Source organism: Neomonachus schauinslandi, chromosome 15 (genome assembly GCF_002201575.2).
Source record: "Neomonachus schauinslandi chromosome 15, ASM220157v2, whole genome shotgun sequence".
NCBI classification, from domain to species: domain Eukaryota; kingdom Metazoa; phylum Chordata; class Mammalia; order Carnivora; family Phocidae; genus Neomonachus; species Neomonachus schauinslandi.
Window position 1 is genome coordinate 3053610 of NC_058417.1, and position 19380 is coordinate 3072989.

General features: G+C 49.1%; 2 protein-coding genes across 2 annotated transcripts; both read right to left on the minus strand.

Moving 5' to 3' along the window:
- Nucleotides 1-7837: 7837 nt before the first annotated feature.
- KRBA2 (KRAB-A domain containing 2) lies at nt 7838-11665 on the minus strand. Its single transcript, XM_021694533.1, is given in 5 exon segments — nt 7838-9087; nt 9898-9947; nt 9949-10033; nt 10036-10121; nt 11658-11665. Coding segments are annotated over 5 exon segments (1479 nt in total).
- Nucleotides 11666-13707: 2042 nt separating this feature from the next.
- RPL26 (ribosomal protein L26) lies at nt 13708-18850 on the minus strand. The gene is made up of 4 exons (XM_021694494.2): nt 18711-18850; nt 17627-17799; nt 16364-16504; nt 13708-13879 (listed from the first exon to the last, which is right to left on the minus strand). Exons 2-4 carry the CDS (start codon nt 17792-17794, stop codon nt 13751-13753), a joined length of 438 nt encoding a protein of 145 aa, XP_021550169.1. The 5' UTR covers nt 17795-17799; nt 18711-18850; the 3' UTR covers nt 13708-13750.
- Between the last annotated feature and the right edge of the window lie 530 nt (nt 18851-19380).

Here is a 19380-nt window from a genome sequence, read left to right on the forward strand (position 1 = left end):
ATGGAGAGATGATAATAGATTTAAGAGGCATTTCAGAGTTAGGGTATCAGTTATCTGTTACTGCATAACAAACCACCCACAAACTTAGTAGCTTAAAACTACAACCATGTATTTTTCACAGGAATCTGTGATTTGGCCAGGGCTTATCTCTGTTGTGTACAGCATCATCTGGGGAAGATCAACTGGGAGCTGGAGGGTCTGCTTTCCAAGATGGCTTACTCACATGGTTGGCAAGTTGGTTCTGGCTGTTGGTGAAGAGCTGAGGGCTGGAGGCATTGGTTCCTTTCCAAGTGAGTCACTCCACAGGGAAAGCTTAGGCTTCCTGACAGCATGGTGGTTGGGTTCCAAGAATGAGCATTCCAAAAACAGTGAGGTGGTATTTTTGTGACTTAATCTCCAAAGACAAATATCACGGCTTCTTCGGTACTCCGTACTCTGTTGGTGAAAGGCAGGAACGCAGGTCTATCTAGGTTCAAGGAGATGACAAACCCCATCTCTTGATGAAGGTCTAGAAGGGCATGCATTATAGATAGAGGTCATATCCATGCTTGGAAAACGTAACGCCACTGGTAGGGAATGACATCATCTGCCAATGATTGCCTGCAGTCAGTGAGGAAGAATGAGTTATTGAGGATGACTGAGGTTAGTGCCTTAGGTGATCCCATGGTGCCATTAATAGAATTTGGGAACACAGAGGGTATCGTTAAAGTATTCGAACAAGGAGGTCATTAGACTGGGGTGGCGCTAACACTGTGGTAGTTTACATAAGCAAACCAAAACTTAGGCCAGACTTTGGGTGTACAAGGCAAGTGAAACTTAAGAACAACCCATCACAAGCAGCCAACTAGGCTTTCTTAAATAAGGTGACTGCTTAAGCGATAACCAATCAAATAATTGCCTTGCTTTGCTTCAGTGACTTCCTGCAAAAACCTTGCCCCAGCTCCTGTCAGGTGAGCACTCCTAACCACTTTGGGGTCAACACTGCTCAATTCAAATCGATGTTTGTGCCAACAGGCTCTTCCAAATGCTAACGTGCCTCAGTTTCTCTTTTCCAGCATGTCTGGGGTGATTACTGGCCCTGAGAAGACCATAAGTAGTGTGAAGACTGGAGCTGGGGAGGGGGTTGAGGGAGTTCTGCACACACAAGTCTTCCAGTTGACACAGACTAGAAAAAAATGGTCGAGGATGAAGAAAAGGGGAACAATAAAACCAGGTTCTCAGAACACAGTATCTCAGTGGAGGAGGCGGAGAGTAGCAACGAGGCAGGAATGCATGAGTGGTCCTAAGTAGGACAAAACCCGCTAGATTTCCATTTCATGGAAACAAAAAAGAAGGTGGGATGAGAGTTGACGTGGATTTAACATCCCAAAGAAGCCAAGATGGATTAAGATTGAGCAGGAGCCACGGGCTAGGAAGTGGGGGTCCCCTGGTGACCTTTGGGAGGGTAACTCATGAAATGTACCATTAGCATCTGTGTAGCTCTTTCTGGTGTTTCAAGCACTGTCACATGAGGGTTGGAATTGCTGGAAAATAAGCTTCTCCCCCCTCCGTTAATAGCAGAAGTGAATAGATTAGAATAGATTAAATACATCAATGTTCAGACCTGGAACGGCAACGCTCCTCGAAGAACACACAGGAGAAAAGCTTCATGACATTGGTCTTGGCAGTGATTTCTTGGGTATGACACCAAAAGCACAGATAACAAAAGCAAAAAGAGACAAGTGGGACTACATCAAACTAAAAAGTGTCTGCACAGTGAAGGACACAGTGAAAAGGCAAACTATGGAATGGGAGAAAATATTTGCAAACCATTGAAGTGATAAAGGGTTGATATCCAAAAAATATAAGGAGGTCCTTCAACTCAAAGCAAAAAAACCAAAAAAAAAACAAAAACAAAAAACCCCACCACCCCAAACACTACCACCAAAAACCCCAAATAGCCCAACTTAAAAATAGGCCAAGGATTTGAATAGACATTTCTCCAAAGAAGACATACAAATGGTCAACAGGCACATGACAAGATGTTCAGCATCATTAGTCATCAGGGAAATGCAAATGAAAACCACAATGAGATACCACGTCACACCCGTTAGGAATGTCCTCAATAAGACCCAAAAGGTAACAAGTGTTGGTGAGGATGTGGGGAAACAGGAACTCTGGCATACTGTTGGGGGAAATGCAAAATGGTGCAGCCACTATGGAAAATAGTATGGAGGTTCCTAAAAAAAAAAATTCAATATGGATATATCATATAATCCAACAACCCCACTCCTACACATTTACCCAAGTTGAAATCAGGATCTTGGGAAAGATATTTGCACTCCTATGTTCACTGCAGCATTATTCACAAGAGCCAAGACGTGGAAGCTACTCACATACCCCACTGATGGATGGGTGGATAAAGAAAATGTACTATGTGCCCACAATGGTTTATTCAGCCTCAAAAAAGAAGGAAACCCTGCTACATGTGACCATGTGGATGAACCTTGAGGGCATTACGTGAATAAACCAGTCACACGGGACAAATACTGCAGGATTCTGGTCCTATGAGGAATCCAAAATAGTCAAACACCGGGGCGCCTGGGTGGCTCAGTCGGTTAAGCGGCTGCCTTCGGCTCGGGTCATGATCCCTGGGTCCTGGGATCGAGCCCCACGTCGGGCTCCCTGCTCAGTGGAGAGCCTGCGTCTCCCTCTCCCTCTGCCTGCCTCTCTGCCTACTTGTGCTCTCTCTCTCTCCCTGTCAAATAAATAAATAAAATCTTTAAAAAAAAATAAACAAAAAACAAAATAGTCAAACACAGAGAAGCAGAAAGCAGAATGGTGGTTGCCAGGGATTAGGGGGAGGGGAAATGGGGGGCTGCTATTCAGTGGGTATAAAGTTTCAGTTATGCAAGATGACTAAATTCTAGACATCTGTACATTTTTGCCTATAGTTAACAATACTGTATTGTATACTTAAAAGTTTGGTAAGGGGGTAGATCTCATGTCAGATGTTCCTACCGCCAAAAACAAACAAGAAAACCACCCCCCAAAATCCCCTATAAACCCCCACAAAAAAGCAGAAGTGTATTTGAGGACCAGAGTAGCTCTTTCCACTGCACTTCTGAACTCCGAGGGTAGGCGAATGGCAGTGGCGCACTCAACCTTGACGGGCTGAGCATGTCCTGACCCAGCACACCGGGGCCGGCTGTGGCTGAGCACAATGCTGTGTGTGAGGACAGGCAGAGGGCTGGGGGCGCAAGGGCCGGGCACTGATCAACACCCATACATACGCCCCCCTCCCATAAACCTCATCACAGCTCTGGGAGGTGGGGATTATTACTCAACAAATGCTGAGCAGGGAGCCCGACGCGGGACTCGATCCCGGGACTCCAGGATCAGGACCTGAGCGGAAGGCAGTCGCTTAACCAACTGAGCCACCCGGGCGCCCAACAAATGCTTTTTTTAATCGAAGCGTCATCAACATACAATGCCACACTAGTTTTGGGTGTACAACATGCGGATTCAACAATTCTATACCTTACTCAGTGGTCACCATGGTAGTACCAGGTGCGGTCACCACCGGAGGTTGGGGTTATCATCAGCTCCATCTCGCAGATGAGCTTGGAGTTCAGGGGACGGTCAAGGTTACAGGTGTGTACATGCAAGAGGCAGTGCTTGGGGTCCGTGGAAGAAAGATTCTACAGACTCCTTCCCTCACTGTTGAGTGAGGTCTTTGTTAGCCCGCTCTCCCTTGTATTCTAGTAAAATTGAACTCCATGGGCCTCCTAACAGAATTCTAGAGATTAGCCCTAAAAATGCAAGTCTCCAACAAGTCACAAAGGGAGTCTAGGAAAGATGTGGCAACACTCCCGCTGACAGATGTGGGGGTAGATGGCATTCCACATCATTAAAACTAAGCCAAATGATCCAGTAGGACAAGGTATTAAGATCTTTCTTAACAACAGTTTGCTTCTGAGTAAAACGAAGATTTGCATGAACGTTTGTAACTGGTACGAATTTTTTTTTGTTTGTTTTCTGTTAATATAATCTGCTCTTGCAAGTGTTATTTGGGATTTTGTTAAGTCTCCCAAGACTTTAGAAATTGCTGCTACACTGCATAAAAATTACCTCTGAAGGGCGCCTGGGTGGCTCAGTTGGTTAAGCAACTGCCTTCGGCTCAGGTCATGATCCCGGAGTCCTGGGATCGAGTCCCACATCGGGCTCCCGGCTCAGCGGGGAGCCTGCTTCTCCCTCTGACCCTCTCCCCTCTCATGCTGTTTCTCTGTCTCTCTCTCTTTCTCTCAAATAAATAAATAAATCTTTAAAAAAAAAATATTACCTCTGAAAATAAACTGTCCTTCTGATTGCTTGCTGCTCTGGGTTGAACTGTATCCCCCACATCTTTTTGGGGGGGTGGGTCCACCCCCCCCAAAAAGATGTTGAAGGCACACCTCCCAGTACTTTTGAATGTGACCTTATTGCCAAATAAGGATGCAGACGATCAAGCTGAAATGACATCACTAGGGTGGGCCCTAATCCAACATGATGGGGTCCTTCTTAGAAGGGGACCCTTGGACACAGATTCAGACACAGACACACACAGACACACAGACACACAGAGATGCGAAGACTTGGAGAGAATGTCATCTGCAAGCCCAGGGACACCTGAGGCTTCCAGAAGCTATGAGGGGCACAGAAGTCTCCCCAGCGCCCTGGCAAGGAGCCAACCCTGCGGACACCTTGATCTCAGACTTCTGGCTTCCAGAACTGTGACACAATACATTTCTGTTCTTTCGGCCCCCTAGTTTGTTGGGGGCAGCCCCAGGAAACTAATACAGCTGTCTTGAAAATAATGTAGCAATCACTGTACCTCCTTATCAGTAAGGTTTGTTCAATCAAGACAGGATCACTAGGCCCGTGTCTCTTCTACATGCACAATGGAGAACATTAAGACTCTCAAATAACTTGAGTGTGTTTCATTGAAATGGAGAGCCCTGCTCTGATGACAAGCCCAGGGTTCTTCGATCACCCACAGCTGCACGCAGGCACGTGAAGCATTGACTACCCGTTTCTTTTTCTTCTGTGGGTAGCCTCTGTTTGCTCTCTATTGGCTGTTCTTCCCATTATTCATTTATAAGCATCCTTTTTAAAAATTAGGATGTTTTAGATGTTGCAAATATTTTCTCCCAATGTCACTTATCTTTGTTCACTTTTTAAACGGCAGTATTTCCCATAGATATTTGAAAATTTTCATGAGGGCAAGTGTATCAGCCTTTTCTTTTATGGCTTTTGAATTTCATGTAGTGCTTAGGAAGGCTTTCTCCATTCCAAGATCATGACAATCCCATTTTTCCCCAATATTTTTATAGTTCCATTTCTTCTTTAGGAATCAGACTTTGTGTTCCCTGATGGACAGCTAACTGATCTAGCACCATTAACTAATACCACCCCTCCCGCTGATGTGGAATGCCACTTTCATCATAAATTCTTGAAGATAACAGAGGTCAGTTTCTGGCCTTGGTTCATATTATGACTTCACAGTGCCTTTCTTCAGCAACGGGCCACAGAAATGCACATGCACGGATTCTGCGTGGCCAGACGGTGGCCGCCTGGAGGACATGCGCATACTGCCCCCTGGGGGCTACCACTGAGCTCCAGGCCTTTGTTGCAATGCAAAGACGTGGGCCTGGTGTGGCCGGATTTTCCAAGTTTTCAAGAGGTGTATATGCAATCTCGTTTTGAGAGTGACGGTGGTGATTGTTTTAAGTTTCACACACAAACCACATCCGCACCCTGAAAGCATCTGGTGGTGCCCCAGTAGCCTCTGTTCCAGGTGCTGAAACGCAGAGTAAGGCCACGCCGGGTCTTGGTGTCCACCTCTAACTCTCTCCCACCACCAATATTACGAAGTAAGAAGGGAAGGAAGAGTGGCGATGCAGCAGCTCAGGAAACCTGGGTTATCTGTAGCCCCTCCCCGGGGAAGGCGGAGATGCTGAGCCTCATCTAACCTCTCACCCGCACGCTCCATGATGCGGTTCCTGGTCTGCCCGGCAACCATGAGGTGGTAGGTCAGCATGAGGGTGGGTAACAACAGTCGAGCCGGGCCTCCGAGAGACCCTGCCAGGTGACAAAGGAGCAATGCAGAGTGAGGTCCTGGCCAAGGATGGAGCAAGATTGTGGCCCCTGGAAACAAGGTGGAAGGTGCGATCACCTCCTTCCTAGTAATAATCACGTAGCCTCCCTGCAACACTGTTTAACCAGCAAAGGAAGGGCAGAGGCCTCCAGCTTTCATGTGGGAGACCGGCCCCGCTGGTAGCAAGGACAACTCACGTGGTAGAACTTCAGTGTTTAGACAAAGGCCTTCACATTCTCTCACGAGTTCTCACAACCACCCTGTGAAGCAGGCAGTGTCTCGCCCTCTGTAGGTGGTAGGGGTAGGTCCTGCCCCTTATGGAGGAGGAAACCGGCTTGAGGGGCCATCAGTATGGGCTTTGGATGGCTCCAGGATATGCGGGAAGGGTGCATGGGGGAATAAAGACCAGGCCCCTCTCCTTCCTGTGCCCATCTCTGCAGAACCATTCGTTCCCATGACAAATCCTTACTGAACACCTCCGAAAGGCTAGGCATTCGTCTAGGCCGTGGGAACACAGCAGTAGACAGATCCAGGGCATTATCCTTCTCCTTGGCCAGGTCAGTTCTTCTTACCCTGAACCATGACCCAGACTGGCCCTTGCTCTAGTCTTCTCTGGCCGGAGCAGGGACCTCTGGCCCATATTTGCCCCTTGCTCCAGAGTCTCTGGTGACCGGTCATTTCCTGGAATGTACTGACCTCTTCCAGAAAGACACGCTTTTCTATTCTTGAGGCAGAGACAACTGGCAGACTCAGACCCAAATCCCAGCCATGTCTTAATTCTGGCCAACTTTTAAAATATGTTCCAGGCAGGTCACACCATTCCCTAGGCGTGCCATTCTGAGACCAGGGATGGCACCTATGGTTTTTCTTGAAGCCGGAAATAGAGTGCAGGTGCCGAGGTGGCCAGTCTCCAGGGTATGCTGGACCAACCTCTTTTCTTGTTACTTGTCCTTCATCTACATCTTCTCCTCTGATGCTCCCAATTTTGGGGGTATTGTCTGAGGAGCAGGATTTGGCAGGAGAAGGAATGCGTGGGAGATATATGGAGGGCACCACCACCAGCTCTATACACTTAAGACCCCATCAGTTCATATTCTGCAGGCAAATACACCCTTCTTCTGACGGTAGTTGGTAGAACTCTGTCCCCCAGAAAGATATGCCCAGGGCCAAACCCCCAATACCTGCATATCTGACCTCACTTGGAAAAAGGGTCTCTGCAAATATAATTAAGGGGAGGCTCTCGAGATGAGATCATCCTCGACTGGGGTGGGCCTTAAACTCAAAGACATGGATTTGGTATCCAGTAGTGTCCTTCTAAGAGATGGAAAAGGAGAACACACACTGAGACAGAGGGGAGAAGGCCATGTGGAGACCCACAGAAAGACGAGGCAGAGACTGGACTTGTACAAGCCAAGGATTGCCAGCAACCACCAGAGGAAGAAGAGGGGCATGGGATGGACTCTTCCTCAGGGCCCCCAGAAGGAGCAAACCCTGCTGACACCCTGATTCTGAACTTTTGGCCCCCAGAACGATGAGAGAATAAATTCCTGCTGTTCTAGGCTGCCAAGGTTGTGGCTGTTTGTCATGGTGGCCCCAGGTCACAGACCCGACCCGTTTTTCCCCTTTGAGCAAGGACTGCCATGGATAATTTGACCGATGGCAGAGTCCAGCCTTCACGTTCCTTTCCCCAGGGAATTTGGCAGCATTTCTCAGATGGCCTGGTCACCAGCAAAAGAGGGCCCCCTGTGAGGTGCTGGGCTCTGCAGCTTCCGGAGCGGAGGGATTGAGGTCCTCATCCATATCAGATCTGTCTGCTCCAACCTCAGCCCTTTCTTCCTGCCTGATCCAAAGGCTACTTTCTAGTTGTTCTTCGGCAATTTCCAGGTCCTCCTCTGTTTGTAAGACAGCCACAGTTTCCCGGGGTAAGTCTGAGGAATACAGCCCGAGTTTAGCCTTAAAACCAAACATTGCTTCATATGGACTTCGCTGCAGGGACATGTCAAACAGCTGATTCCTCACCATCTGCATGAATCTCAGGCCTTCGGCCCAGCGACGTGAGTGGTTACTCTGCATCCAGGCATTTATCATGTTCTTGACGTCATGGCTGGCTTGCTCCAGGGAGCCCGGGCCCTGGCCAGGGTGCTGCTTACCACAGACCATCTTTAAGTCCGGCCATACTTCATTGAGCTCATGAACAACCTGGTTTGTGAACTCCACGCCACTGCCAGAGTCTAACACTCTAGGTGTACCAAGAATCGTGAAAATGTCCAATAGGACACTGACCACCTCATGGGCCTGCTTCGCTTTTAATGGCCGTAAAATAATAAACTTGGTCAAGTGGTCCTGGTAATACAAAATAAACTTGAACTCACCATCGGCATTTGACTGCATGTCAAGTACTTCAACTTGGCATCTGGAGTCAGTGTCCTTAAAAGCCATGGGCCTGGGGGCAAGACCTCTCTTGGGTACCGGGTTCTTCTGGTGGCACTGTTTACAGAGTGTCAGATACAAGACAATGACCTCTTTGGTGACATTCCCATATTTTCCTTGTAGCTCTTTGAGCATGCGTGTCCGCCCACCGTGCCCAATATTGAGATGCGTATCATGGAGAATATCAAACAACTCTTCCTTATGCACGTAATACCGAATTCGATCCCGTTCTCCATGGGTCGCCTCTATCAGTTTCTCTGTGCCTTGCACAGAGATCACGTCGTATTTTGCTGCACGGCGGTAGTCACGCGAGGACTTCTTCCCCTTTTCCTTAGCTTCTTTGACTTCCCTTATCGTTTGAAAGTACTTTTCTTTGGAAAATACCTTGCTATTGTAACTTTTGCTTTCTACTAACTTTGTCACGCTTTTAAGAAACTTTTCTCTCATGTTATATATCTCCATTTCCAGATCACTTGTAGTGGAAACACCAGGGGGCTCATTTCCAGCTTTCTGGGGCATCGTGGAGAACTGTAAGAAGGAGCCTAAGAAAGGGAGAGAGAAAACAGTTAAAATCGCCGATATTCCTTCTAGGAGACTTTCCCTCCGAAGTTCCTCATTCTTCCATCTGATTTTTGAAGACTACCACACAGAAGAAAGATAACATAGTATAAAGCGATAACAGAATAAAGCAACTAGAAAGCCAACTAAGATCGCTCAAAACCAGAGCAGGTCAAAAGAATTTTAAGATATATATAGAAATATGTAGTAATTTTAGACTTCAGGCAAACAGAATAAATGAAACTGTTAGCTCATAAAGTGAAACCTAATTAACTGGTCTTTATTTATTAATTGAATAGGAGAGAGGATACATGGAAATGCTTAAGGCAGTAGACAAATATCCTCCCTCAGTAACTTTTAAAATAATATAAATGGAAGAATGTTGCTGGAAGGTACCACATGATGAGAGCAAACTCTGAACTTGAAGTTAGGAAGGCTAAAAAGCCACCAATTTTTTTTTAAATTTTTTAAAGATTTTATTTATTTGAGAGAAAGAGTGAGAGAGAGAGAGAGAGAGCTCATGAGCAGGGGGAGAGGGAGAAGCAGGCTCCCCACTGAGCAGGGAGCCTGATACGGGACTCGATCCCAGGACCCTGGGATCATGACCTGAGCCTAAGGCAGCCGCTTAACTGACTGAGCCACTCAGGTGTCCCCAACATAATTAATTTCTTGTGGCTGAAGAGTCTGTGCTCATTTTAGGAGAATCAAGGAGAAAGTAGTGGGAACTTTTTGAATGATAGTTTTCCCCTTTTGATGGTACAGGGGGTTAGTGAATGAAGATTCTGAGTCCTTACCCTGAGGGACCACGTTCTCGTAACTGTCCAGCATTGTGTCCCTGCAGCAGACCTTTCAAACAGTTCCAATCTTTGGTCATCTCCTCAGATGTCGCTACCTCTTGAAATGACACCAGCTGCTGCCACAGAGACCATTCCTGGGGCCTGGGCTACGGAGCGGCCGCAGCAGGACTGGGGGAGAGACAGTGGAGGGTACCAGGAATGAAGGCAGCCAGCATAACTGACTTGGAATGTGAGTCACGTGAATATTACAAAGAAGGTAACAGAAGTCAGGAAATGGTCTCCTATCCAACCAGATGAGTCCAGCTTCGTGGCTGAGGAAAACAAGTTCTGACCTCCTGGGAGGTCTGCAGGCCTAGACTGTTTTGACCCTGCCTGAGCTGAGGCCCACATACTTCCAGAACAAAGCAGAGAGTCCAAGTGAACTTGAGTATTCCAAGACTGGGAGAAACCTTCCGGTACAGGCCTGATGGCCCTGAATAGAGGTGGCAGGGTCTGTTTCCAGAAATGGAAAAACTGCACCTATGTGCATAGAGATTTGTCAGGAGATTATCATGCCAAAAAGAGGTATGCCAGATGGTCCACACTCCACCAAGATCGGAGAATTCCTCAGGGAGTGAACCTGACAATCAACTTGAGATTCCTTAGGACCACTCCAGGTTGTAGGATGGTGATGCGGCCAGGGAAAGAGTTCACATGATGACAACAGGGGTAACAACAATTGGGGGAAAACAAGATCCCTGGAATCCCAGCCATCAGATGCAGAGCCGAGGGGCAGGGCAGAATCCTGAAAAGCAGAGAAAGATGAGAAGGTTTCAAAGCTCTGAGCAAGAGTCTTGGTTAAACTGAGGTCCTGAAGGTTCTCCATTAAAAAGGCTTCAAACTCCCGTGCTCAGCATCACTGGATTCTAAGACACTGCTGACTATAAAACCACTGACTTTCTGATGACTTTCTTTTGAGGGGAAAAAGCAGTTAACCTATGTTAACTATGTTGGAAAACATACATTTTAGTGTTGAAAAAATAGAATGTTTGCAAATGCTGTTTAAGTCTGAGCTCAAGATCCTCAGTGTAAACGGACATTTTAAAGGCTCTGAGGGCGCCTGGGTGGCTCAGTCAGTTAAGTGTCTGCCTTCGGCTCAGGTCATGATCCCAGGGTCCTGGGATCGAGTTCTGTGTCAGGCTCCCTGCTCCGCGGGAAGCCTGCTTCTCCCTCTGCCTGCCCCTCCCCCTGCTTGTACACTCCCTCTGTCAAATAAATAAAAGTATTTAAAAAAATAAATAAAGGCTCTGAGAAGTTCTGCAGTAAATAAACCAGTTTGTTTCATCTACTAGTCACAATTATTTACTGATTTTTAAGACTTATTTGACAGAGAGAGGGACTGCAAAGGAAGGAAAAGCCTCATCTCCATCCTATAAAAGAATGAAGACAGGCTGGAAATAATTCATAATCAAAAGATGCAAAATCTCAGTCTTTAATATGAGATACGGTCCTTATACTATGCCGGGTAAAGCCAGTTAGCTAACAGACCTATTTTGGTTAGTCCATCAGTGTTTGTTTTTTGAAGAGTGAGAATGATTTACCTATACGTTCAGATGGGGGGATTTCATAGAAGAATCTTGACCGACCTTCTTGGATTTTGGGAGCACCTGGCCACCCTGGGAGCTTTGCTGCTTGGCTGGCTGCAGCTCTGGTTAGGAGAGCCTGCACTCTCCTGTTTCCCAGCGTCTCCAAGCGCCCTACTACCGTGTCCGCCTTACCTGCCCATCCCTGCGGTTATCTAGGTTTTCAACACCTGTTCCACAGCAGCATGCAAGAACTGTGTTGCGTTTCCTGGCGCGATCTGTGACGGTGGGGTAACTGATAAACGGCCTTGGTTAGAGCAAACTGGAGCCATCTCCCTTCCTCACCCACCTGGGAGTCTTCGCTTTGGCGTCCCAGACCTGGAAGGTCCTCTCATCGATCTTGCGAACCCCGCCCAGCTCAGCTCAGCCGCCTTCCTGCTGCATTCAGCGACTCCAGCCGATTGCCACCTCTCCGTCCTCTGGAGAGCCCGGGCTCTGGAGCACTTTATTTTGCGTTTGTAGTCGACTGGTTCAGGTGTACGCAGCCTAGCAGGTAGGGGCTGAGCCATCTACCGGGCGGTATTCCCTCAGAGGGCCAAGGGATTCAGAGCCGAGGCAAGAGATGCTCAGAGGACGTCAGGCAGACACTTGGCGCACAGGTGCCGCGGCGAGGCCGCGCACGGGGAGGGCAGAATTACTGGGGCGTCGTCGGCTCCCTTGGCCACAACGGGGCGAGGTACTGGTTTCCTGACGCAGACGCGGGGATAACGCAGATGAAGCACTTAGCCGAGCTTCCCCGCACCTCCCGGCGGACAGCCCGTCCGCTCCTGCCGACGGGCTGCGGGAGCCGCCTCCCCAGCGTGCGGGGCCTCCCTCCCTGCCCCCCGCGGGCTCGGCGCCTCCCCCCCACCCCGCCCCGCCGCGAGGGCGGCCAGTTCGGGGCTGAACCAATGAGCGAGGCCGGGGAGAGGCGGGAGGGCCGGCGGTCCTCGAACCCAGGCCGGTCGGCAGGGGGACGAGGGAGGCCCGAGCGGCGAGGGCGATGCGCCGAGGGCCGCGGCGTCGGGGCCCTTCCCCTCCCACCCCGCCGCTGGCCCGAGTCCAGCCGCCACCACACCTCCCGCCGGCGCCGCCGCTCCCACCGGAAGCCGCTCCGCGCGGCCGGAAGCCCCGCCCCCGACGCCGCGGGCCGCCCGGCATCCTTTCCACGCTCCGGACGGGGTCCCGCGAGGGTCCCGCGCCGCCTGTCGTTTGGCGGTCCTGGGGCTAGGGGTACCTGCGGCGGGCCTGCGCAGAGCGAGCCACTGACCCCGGCCCCCCGCGGCAGAACCGGTGATTTTCCCCACGTTGTTGCAAAGCCTGCAGCCTGGAAAGTTAGGAAAGGAAGCTGCAGTCTCCTCTCTGCCTCTGGAAGCTTCATCTAAAACGAGTCCAGCTACGGCACCCGCTTACGGAGTCCGGGAGCCCCGAGAACCTACGTTTCAGATGAACATTTCTTACTTCAAACTGCAACCTGAGCATTTCCGCTCTGAGATTTTGGCGTGATGGCACCCCTCCGGGCGGCATCGACGCACCCAAGACGGTAGGGAACAGCCGGGGACAGTGGTCCAGGCGCTGCTGCGAATCACAGCGGCTCCTCGCTTCTACACAACCAATGTCCCTTTTACGCAAAAAACCGTGGGAGCACGCCCAACGCACACTTACACAGTCGTCGCCCAACACGGCAGGTTCAAGGCAGTAGCCCATAGGGCTTTTATCTGGGCCTTCTCAGTGAGCCGATGTCCCCCTAATGCTGCCTGCTGTAAAAACGGGGAAAACCCCACTATCAGTCCCAGTTTCAGAATTTTGTTACTCTCGATGATTAAAGAGCTGGTGCCCAGGGCGCCTGGGTGGCTCAGTTGGTTAAGCGACTGCCTTCGGCTCAGGTCATGATCCTGGAGTCCCGGGATCGAGTCCCATATCGGGCTCCTTGCTCAGCAGGGGGTCTGCTTCTCCCTCTGACCCTTCCCCCTCTCATGTGCTCTCTCTCTCTCAAATAAATAAATAGAATCTTAAAAAAAAAAAAAAAGAGCTGGTGCCCAAATGGAAAAACCCACTCTACTTAAACAGGATTTTTCTTTAGCAGAATCAAGCCACAGGACGGGGCAGCCTGCCTCCAGGGAGCAAATGCCACCGACCTCCCCGAAAACCCATCCACTGGAAGGGAGGTGGTATTCCCCAAGCACCGCACAGGAAGTAAAGGCTCTTCGTTTTAACAGTTTTTATTTCAAGTCGCATATAAGATTACTTTACTCCTGCATCTTCTCAATTGTTTCTTCCTTATATTTGCCCTTTTCCTTTCCTACTTGGCGAGATTTGGCTTTACGTTCAAGGATCTTTTTGCGGTCTTTGTCCAGTTTTAGTCTGGTGATAACCACCTGCAGAAAAACAAAATACTTCTAAGCTTTACAGTTACCAGCTTCACAGGCTAACCAAGTCATACACATTGTTGTTTCTACTATTACTTGAGAATCATCAAGTTGGAATGTAAATGTCGCTTCGACCCACAAAACCACAGTACAGATCTTGTTGTGACCAATCTAATTGTTAAAGGTCTCCAGATGATGGTGGATTTAGGTCTTATGAAGGCGAGGAACAGGGGAAAAGGGCACTAAACCAGGTCTGGGAACACAGCATAAAACGACCAAAAGAGAAAATTGCTGCCATCATGGAGCCTGTACTTTATATGGGGACAGAGAAAACAAAGTTAAGTGGAGGTACGTCAGGCTCTGATACACAGAGAAACAGGGCAATATGGGGGAGGACAGCTGACGAGCAGGGGCTAAGTCCTATGGGGTGATAAAAAAAGGCCCAAGAGACAAGGCTACATGCGGACACCTGAAACCTCGAGCGTGTTACAGTGAGAGACGTCCAACGTCAGTACTGTATGATGTTGGGGACATGTGGAACTGTAAAAAGTCGAACTGTGACAACAAGAATAAAATGGTCAGTAAGGGATGAGGGACAGGACAGATGTTAAGGGTATAAACTTACAAACCGTAAGTGCTACAGATATAATGTGCAGCAGTGATACATACACAATATTGTCTCATAATCATCAAACTTGCTAAGAGACCAGAACTTCGTTACTCCAACTACTAAAAATAGTTACGTAGTATGTTAGAAGTGCTAATTATCGCTACAATGCCAATCCTTTTATATACAAATCTACCAAACTAACATCTATCTTACACACCTTGAATTTACACATTAGGTCAAATGTATTTCATTAATAGAAAACAAAAAAGACAAACACCTGAAAAGAAAGGTGAACATCTGAGGAAAGTGAAGAATTGTTTTTGGTAAAAGTACAGCAAGTACAAAGGTCCAGAGGCAGGAGAACTTAAAAAAAAGTTTTATAGGTGCGTGTTTTTCAAGTGAGCCTAAGACTCAACCAGAGAGCTTGTTAAAACAGATCCCTGGATCCTGCCCCCAGTAAAGCTGGGAACAGAATCTGGAATTCTGTCCAGTGGCCAGGTGATGCTAACAGCAGACACAATGAGTAGCCGCATGGCTGTGGGAGGCGCGAGGCGGCCAGCAGACTAGGTCACAAAGAGGGGCCGTCTACAAGTGGCTGGTGAGGGGGTCAAGGAAGGCCTTGTAGGCCACTCTGGAAACAGATGGGATTCTGGGTAGAACGTGCACCAGCCAATGGGTGGGGTGGGGTGGGTGGGGTGGAGATATAAACAATAAATGGCATTTTTGTCCTGAGCAAATGGGAGGATAGAGCTGCCATACACTGGGATGGTGGCAAACCGTGGACAAAATCTTAAGTCTGAACACATCAGGTTTGAGGTTATCAATCAGAAATCCAAAATAAGACAACTGGGTGTCGAGGTCTGGGTTAGAGTCCTCTGCCTTTAGAGGCCTGAAGTCCTTAGACTGAAATAAAGAGATGAAGACGATCACTGAGCCACAGCGAAGGAAACGGTTACGTCCCATGCTGTGCTACCTTGGAAAGACTAAGAATCTATCACTGGATTGGTGACCCGGACAACAGCTGATCTACTGGTGTTTCAGACACAGGACTGGCGAAGGCTAGAAATCGGCAAAGTCCTTGCTCTCAGGAGACACATACTAAAGGAATTAGAGGGAAGTGTCATGATGCTTATAATCCACTGGGGGTAGGGAAAATATTACTAGTGAATTCCAGGTGAAAGAGATGCAGGAATTTTGCCACACCAATCCTTCAGCTTTCCCGTACTTCGGAAAAAACAGATTTATGGCAGCATAAGATCTTTTAAAAATTGGAAGAGAGAAATTAGAGACTGAAATAGCAGAGAATTCATATCCAAGTCCCGAACAGGTACGTACTATGGGAAACAGACCGGATTTTTCTATCTTGGCTCAAACACTACCACTACCCATGAGAAGATCTTAGTTTCTGGGCTTCAGCTTTTTTCTCCATTAATACTTTGCAGGGTTGTAAAGCTGCCACACTGATTACTTGGCTTTATCTTTTTAAGATTAAATTTTTGGGGGTGTGGGGGGAGAGCCAGCAAGAGAGCACTAGCAAGACAGCACATAGTGGGAGGGGGCAGAGGGAAAGTGAGTCTCAGTCATACTGTGCTGAGCGGGGAGCCCCGAAGGAGGGCTCGATCTCATGACCTGAGCCAAAACCAAGAGTCGGACACTTAACTGACTGAGCCACCCAGACGCCCTGCTTACTCGGCTTTAATACTAAAAGTGAAGAGGCTACCAGCTCCATTTAATAGGAAAATCACCCTATTTCCTGGATGTTAAGATTTGTTCACGGTAGCTTTTGCGAAAAAGATAACATGGCCCTGCAAACAAGCAATCACATCTGCCAACACTTCCTGTACTTTCCTTCTCTTCTCGCGAGCATTCTCAACACCACCTACCTTGCTAGGGTGAATGCCCACATGGACGGTTGTGCCGTTTGCCTTCTCTCGCTGCACTCGTTCAATGTAGATGACATACTTCTTCCTGTAAACCTGGACTACTTTGCCAATCTGCTGACCTTTGTAGTGTCCTCGCACAACCTAAATGTAAGTTCAAAAAGAACAGAAATATTAAGATTAACCTTGGGAACCAGGAAAGCTACAAATCACATAAACATCCTTCACTCTATCAGATCCGGAAGTCCTTTCAATTTTGAATAATGGAAACGTTCCAATAATTCCCTCTGGCTTTAGCCTGCCAATAAACCATGTCCCCATATAAACCTAGTGATGGACAGGGCATCCATCAACTGGTGGTCCACAAGCAGCTGTGGGCTTGGTAAAAGGTCAAAAGAGCCCACTTTGGCTTTTCATAGCAGGGTGACAACAAGGAACTTTACTCCATCTCAAAGGAAGCCAGAGGCCACAAGATCAAATCCGCAACCCATTAACATGTCCAACCCGGTGCCAGAGAGGGCAGCAGCAAGTACGTATGGGAACCGTTCTTTCCCAACGTCTAAGTTTCCTACCCCAGAGTCCTAGTGATCCTCAGTTGGTCAGGAAGCAACAGAAAGTGCTTCTGCACAGATGCTTCTTTCCAGCTGCAGATTTTCGCGCGTTAAGGGATCTTGAAAACAGAGACCACCGGGCAAATCTAGCACCAGTCCAGTGGCAACCAATGGCTGTCGTCAACCCACACCACTACCTGGGGACTGGTTTTCTATTTAAATGGGCGTTAACCTCCTCAAATACTAGGGCCAGGCAAGCTGCTTTAGAGACTTGCCTGAATCTTGTAATCAACAGCTGCAGGCTACAGCTAGGAAAACACATATAGAGATTTTCACTTAAATCGATTTGACAAGTTATTCACTGGTAAACACAAAACCACCATATAAAATGATGGTTCGGTTAGGGCTTCCGTATCTGGGTCTTGATTCAACTCAGTGAACTGGTCCTCAAACGCATCTCTGGTGACCAACCACACCGAGAAAAAGCTCATCACAAAGGAACGTGCTGGTTCTGAACCACCTCTCTTCTTCTGGTTGTTATGTCCTCATTCTGATGCTTGGGACAATCGATACTTTTTCCTGTTTGATTCTTTAGCTCCCTTTTGCACTCCTGTTCTGGGAGCAACGTCTCAGGTGAAACACTCCCAGAACACAATCCCTCTTCCAGGTCTGGTATGCGGGACGTCCGCCAAGATGACCCGAACGTGGTACCGACCTGCACTTCATCATCCTTTCGGATGGGCATGGATCGAACGTTGTACTTCTGTCTCAGCTCTTTGGAAAGAGGGGAAGACATGATCTTCCTGCGAATGTGGGAAGGTGCATTGAAATGCCTCTTTCGGTTCTTGCTCCGGTCAGAAGTCACAAAGGGATTAAACTTCATTTTGGCTAAAGATAAAAGTAAAAAGACACGTCAACCCTTAAATGATCACAATCTCGTCCAGTTTCCGAACAGGTAACAGCAACTTTCACCTTGAGAGATTGGAAAGCCCACGGAAACGGTCATGTTCTACCGGGATGTTTTCTGTTATTTGTTTATGGGATAAAGAATTCCCCGGGCACCTGGGTGGCTCAGGGCATGATCCCGGGGTCCTGCGTAGGGCTCCCTGCTCAGCGGGGAGTCTGCTTCTCCCTCTCCTGCTCTGCCTGCCGCTCCCCCCTGCTTGTGCTAATAAAAAATCTTAAAAAAAAAAAAAAAAATTCTCCATCAGTAACACACTTGCTTCACTTCACACCCTCCAAACTCTTGAAATCAGACAGACAAGACGGGGCTCGCATCTCCGATGCGTGAAGGCGAAACAGACCCACAACTCAGTTATTCAATCAGAACACCACGTTTTGCAAAGGCCAACCAACGTCAATACGCTACGGACTCGGGTGTGAGCACATTCAGCTCCCTACAAAATGCATCGGCTCCTTCGTCCCCAAGCCCGGGAAGGGCTGCACATCTCGGGGCCAAAAGCCTTCTCCTGGGCGACCGCGGCCTCCAAGTTCCCTGGCTTTACCAGGAAGTTATTTCGAGGCCATTCTTTAAGAAACTACGCCGTCTAGACTTGTCTCCATCCCCACAGAACCCTTCCCCTCCAGAAGCCGATACCGAGTTCCCAAACCCCCTTTACTCCTCCCTTCCCGGGCTCGGCGGCCCCCAAGCTTGCGGGAAAACAGGTCGAGACCATCCTAGCCCCTCTCCCTGGGTGCTATTCGTCCGCCGGGAGAACATCGGGCCTCTGGGGTCAAAAGACATCGCGCCCCCGAACGGATGGCCGTGGATTTCTCGCGCCGGCACGGCCAAAACTCACCCGGTGCCGCTTCAGCGATGGCCGTAAGAGGGAAGAGAGCCACACGTTACTTCCGGTTCTGTAAGTTGGCTAGAGATCTCGCGAGACCGATCATCTCTTGGCGCGAGAGAGGCGCGGGGTTTGAACGAGAAGAGGAAACTGGGAAAGAAATTGATGACTAGTGTCCCCCCGCGGCATGGAGGGGAACTGCAAGGAACTGCAAAACTGCCTTTTCTAGGGCCTGGTGCCTCCCTTGGGAGACCTGGGTTCTGCCCCTGGGTGCTCCGGGAAGGGGCGTTCCTGGGCTGGTGGCGGAGGCTGTTCAGGGTGTGACTGTCCCGGTGGTGAGGGCGTGGTGAGGGAGCGGGTGCCCCATTCGCCGGGAAAGGGCAGGTTTGACTAGCGGCCGCCGGTCATCTCGGCTCGGTGGACACGGCTCGTGGCGCTGGCGTATCGAGGGCGCCGGTCTTTCGATGAGCTGGCTGCCGCCCCGCCCCGCGATCCTTCCCTGCCCCGCGTCAGGAAGTCTGCACCTGCGTTTCTAACGAGCTCGCAGGTGATGCCCAGGGTGCCGGCCCGAGACCCCACTTGGAAGGAGGCCTTTGCAAGCGGAGAGCTGTGCCCCTTTCTGAATGTTACTGCCCGCTGTCCTTCGGTTCAGGGTCTGATGGAAGCGGGGCGGGGGACGGGG

What these genes read in the sequence shown, in the direction of transcription:
- RPL26 (XM_021694494.2), bottom strand. Translation starts at nt 17,794, where the DNA reads ATGAAGTTTAATCCCTTTGTGACTTCTGACCGGAGCAAGAACCGAAAG. An exon ending in GAAAGGATGATGAAGTGCAG is followed by an intron (nt 16,505 to 17,626) that starts GTCGGTACCACG and finishes ACTTACATTTAG; the next exon opens with GTTGTGCGAGGACACTACAA. An exon ending in TGGGCATTCACCCTAGCAAG is followed by an intron (nt 13,880 to 16,363) that starts GTAGGTGGTGTT and finishes GTTTTTCTGCAG; the next exon opens with GTGGTTATCACCAGACTAAA.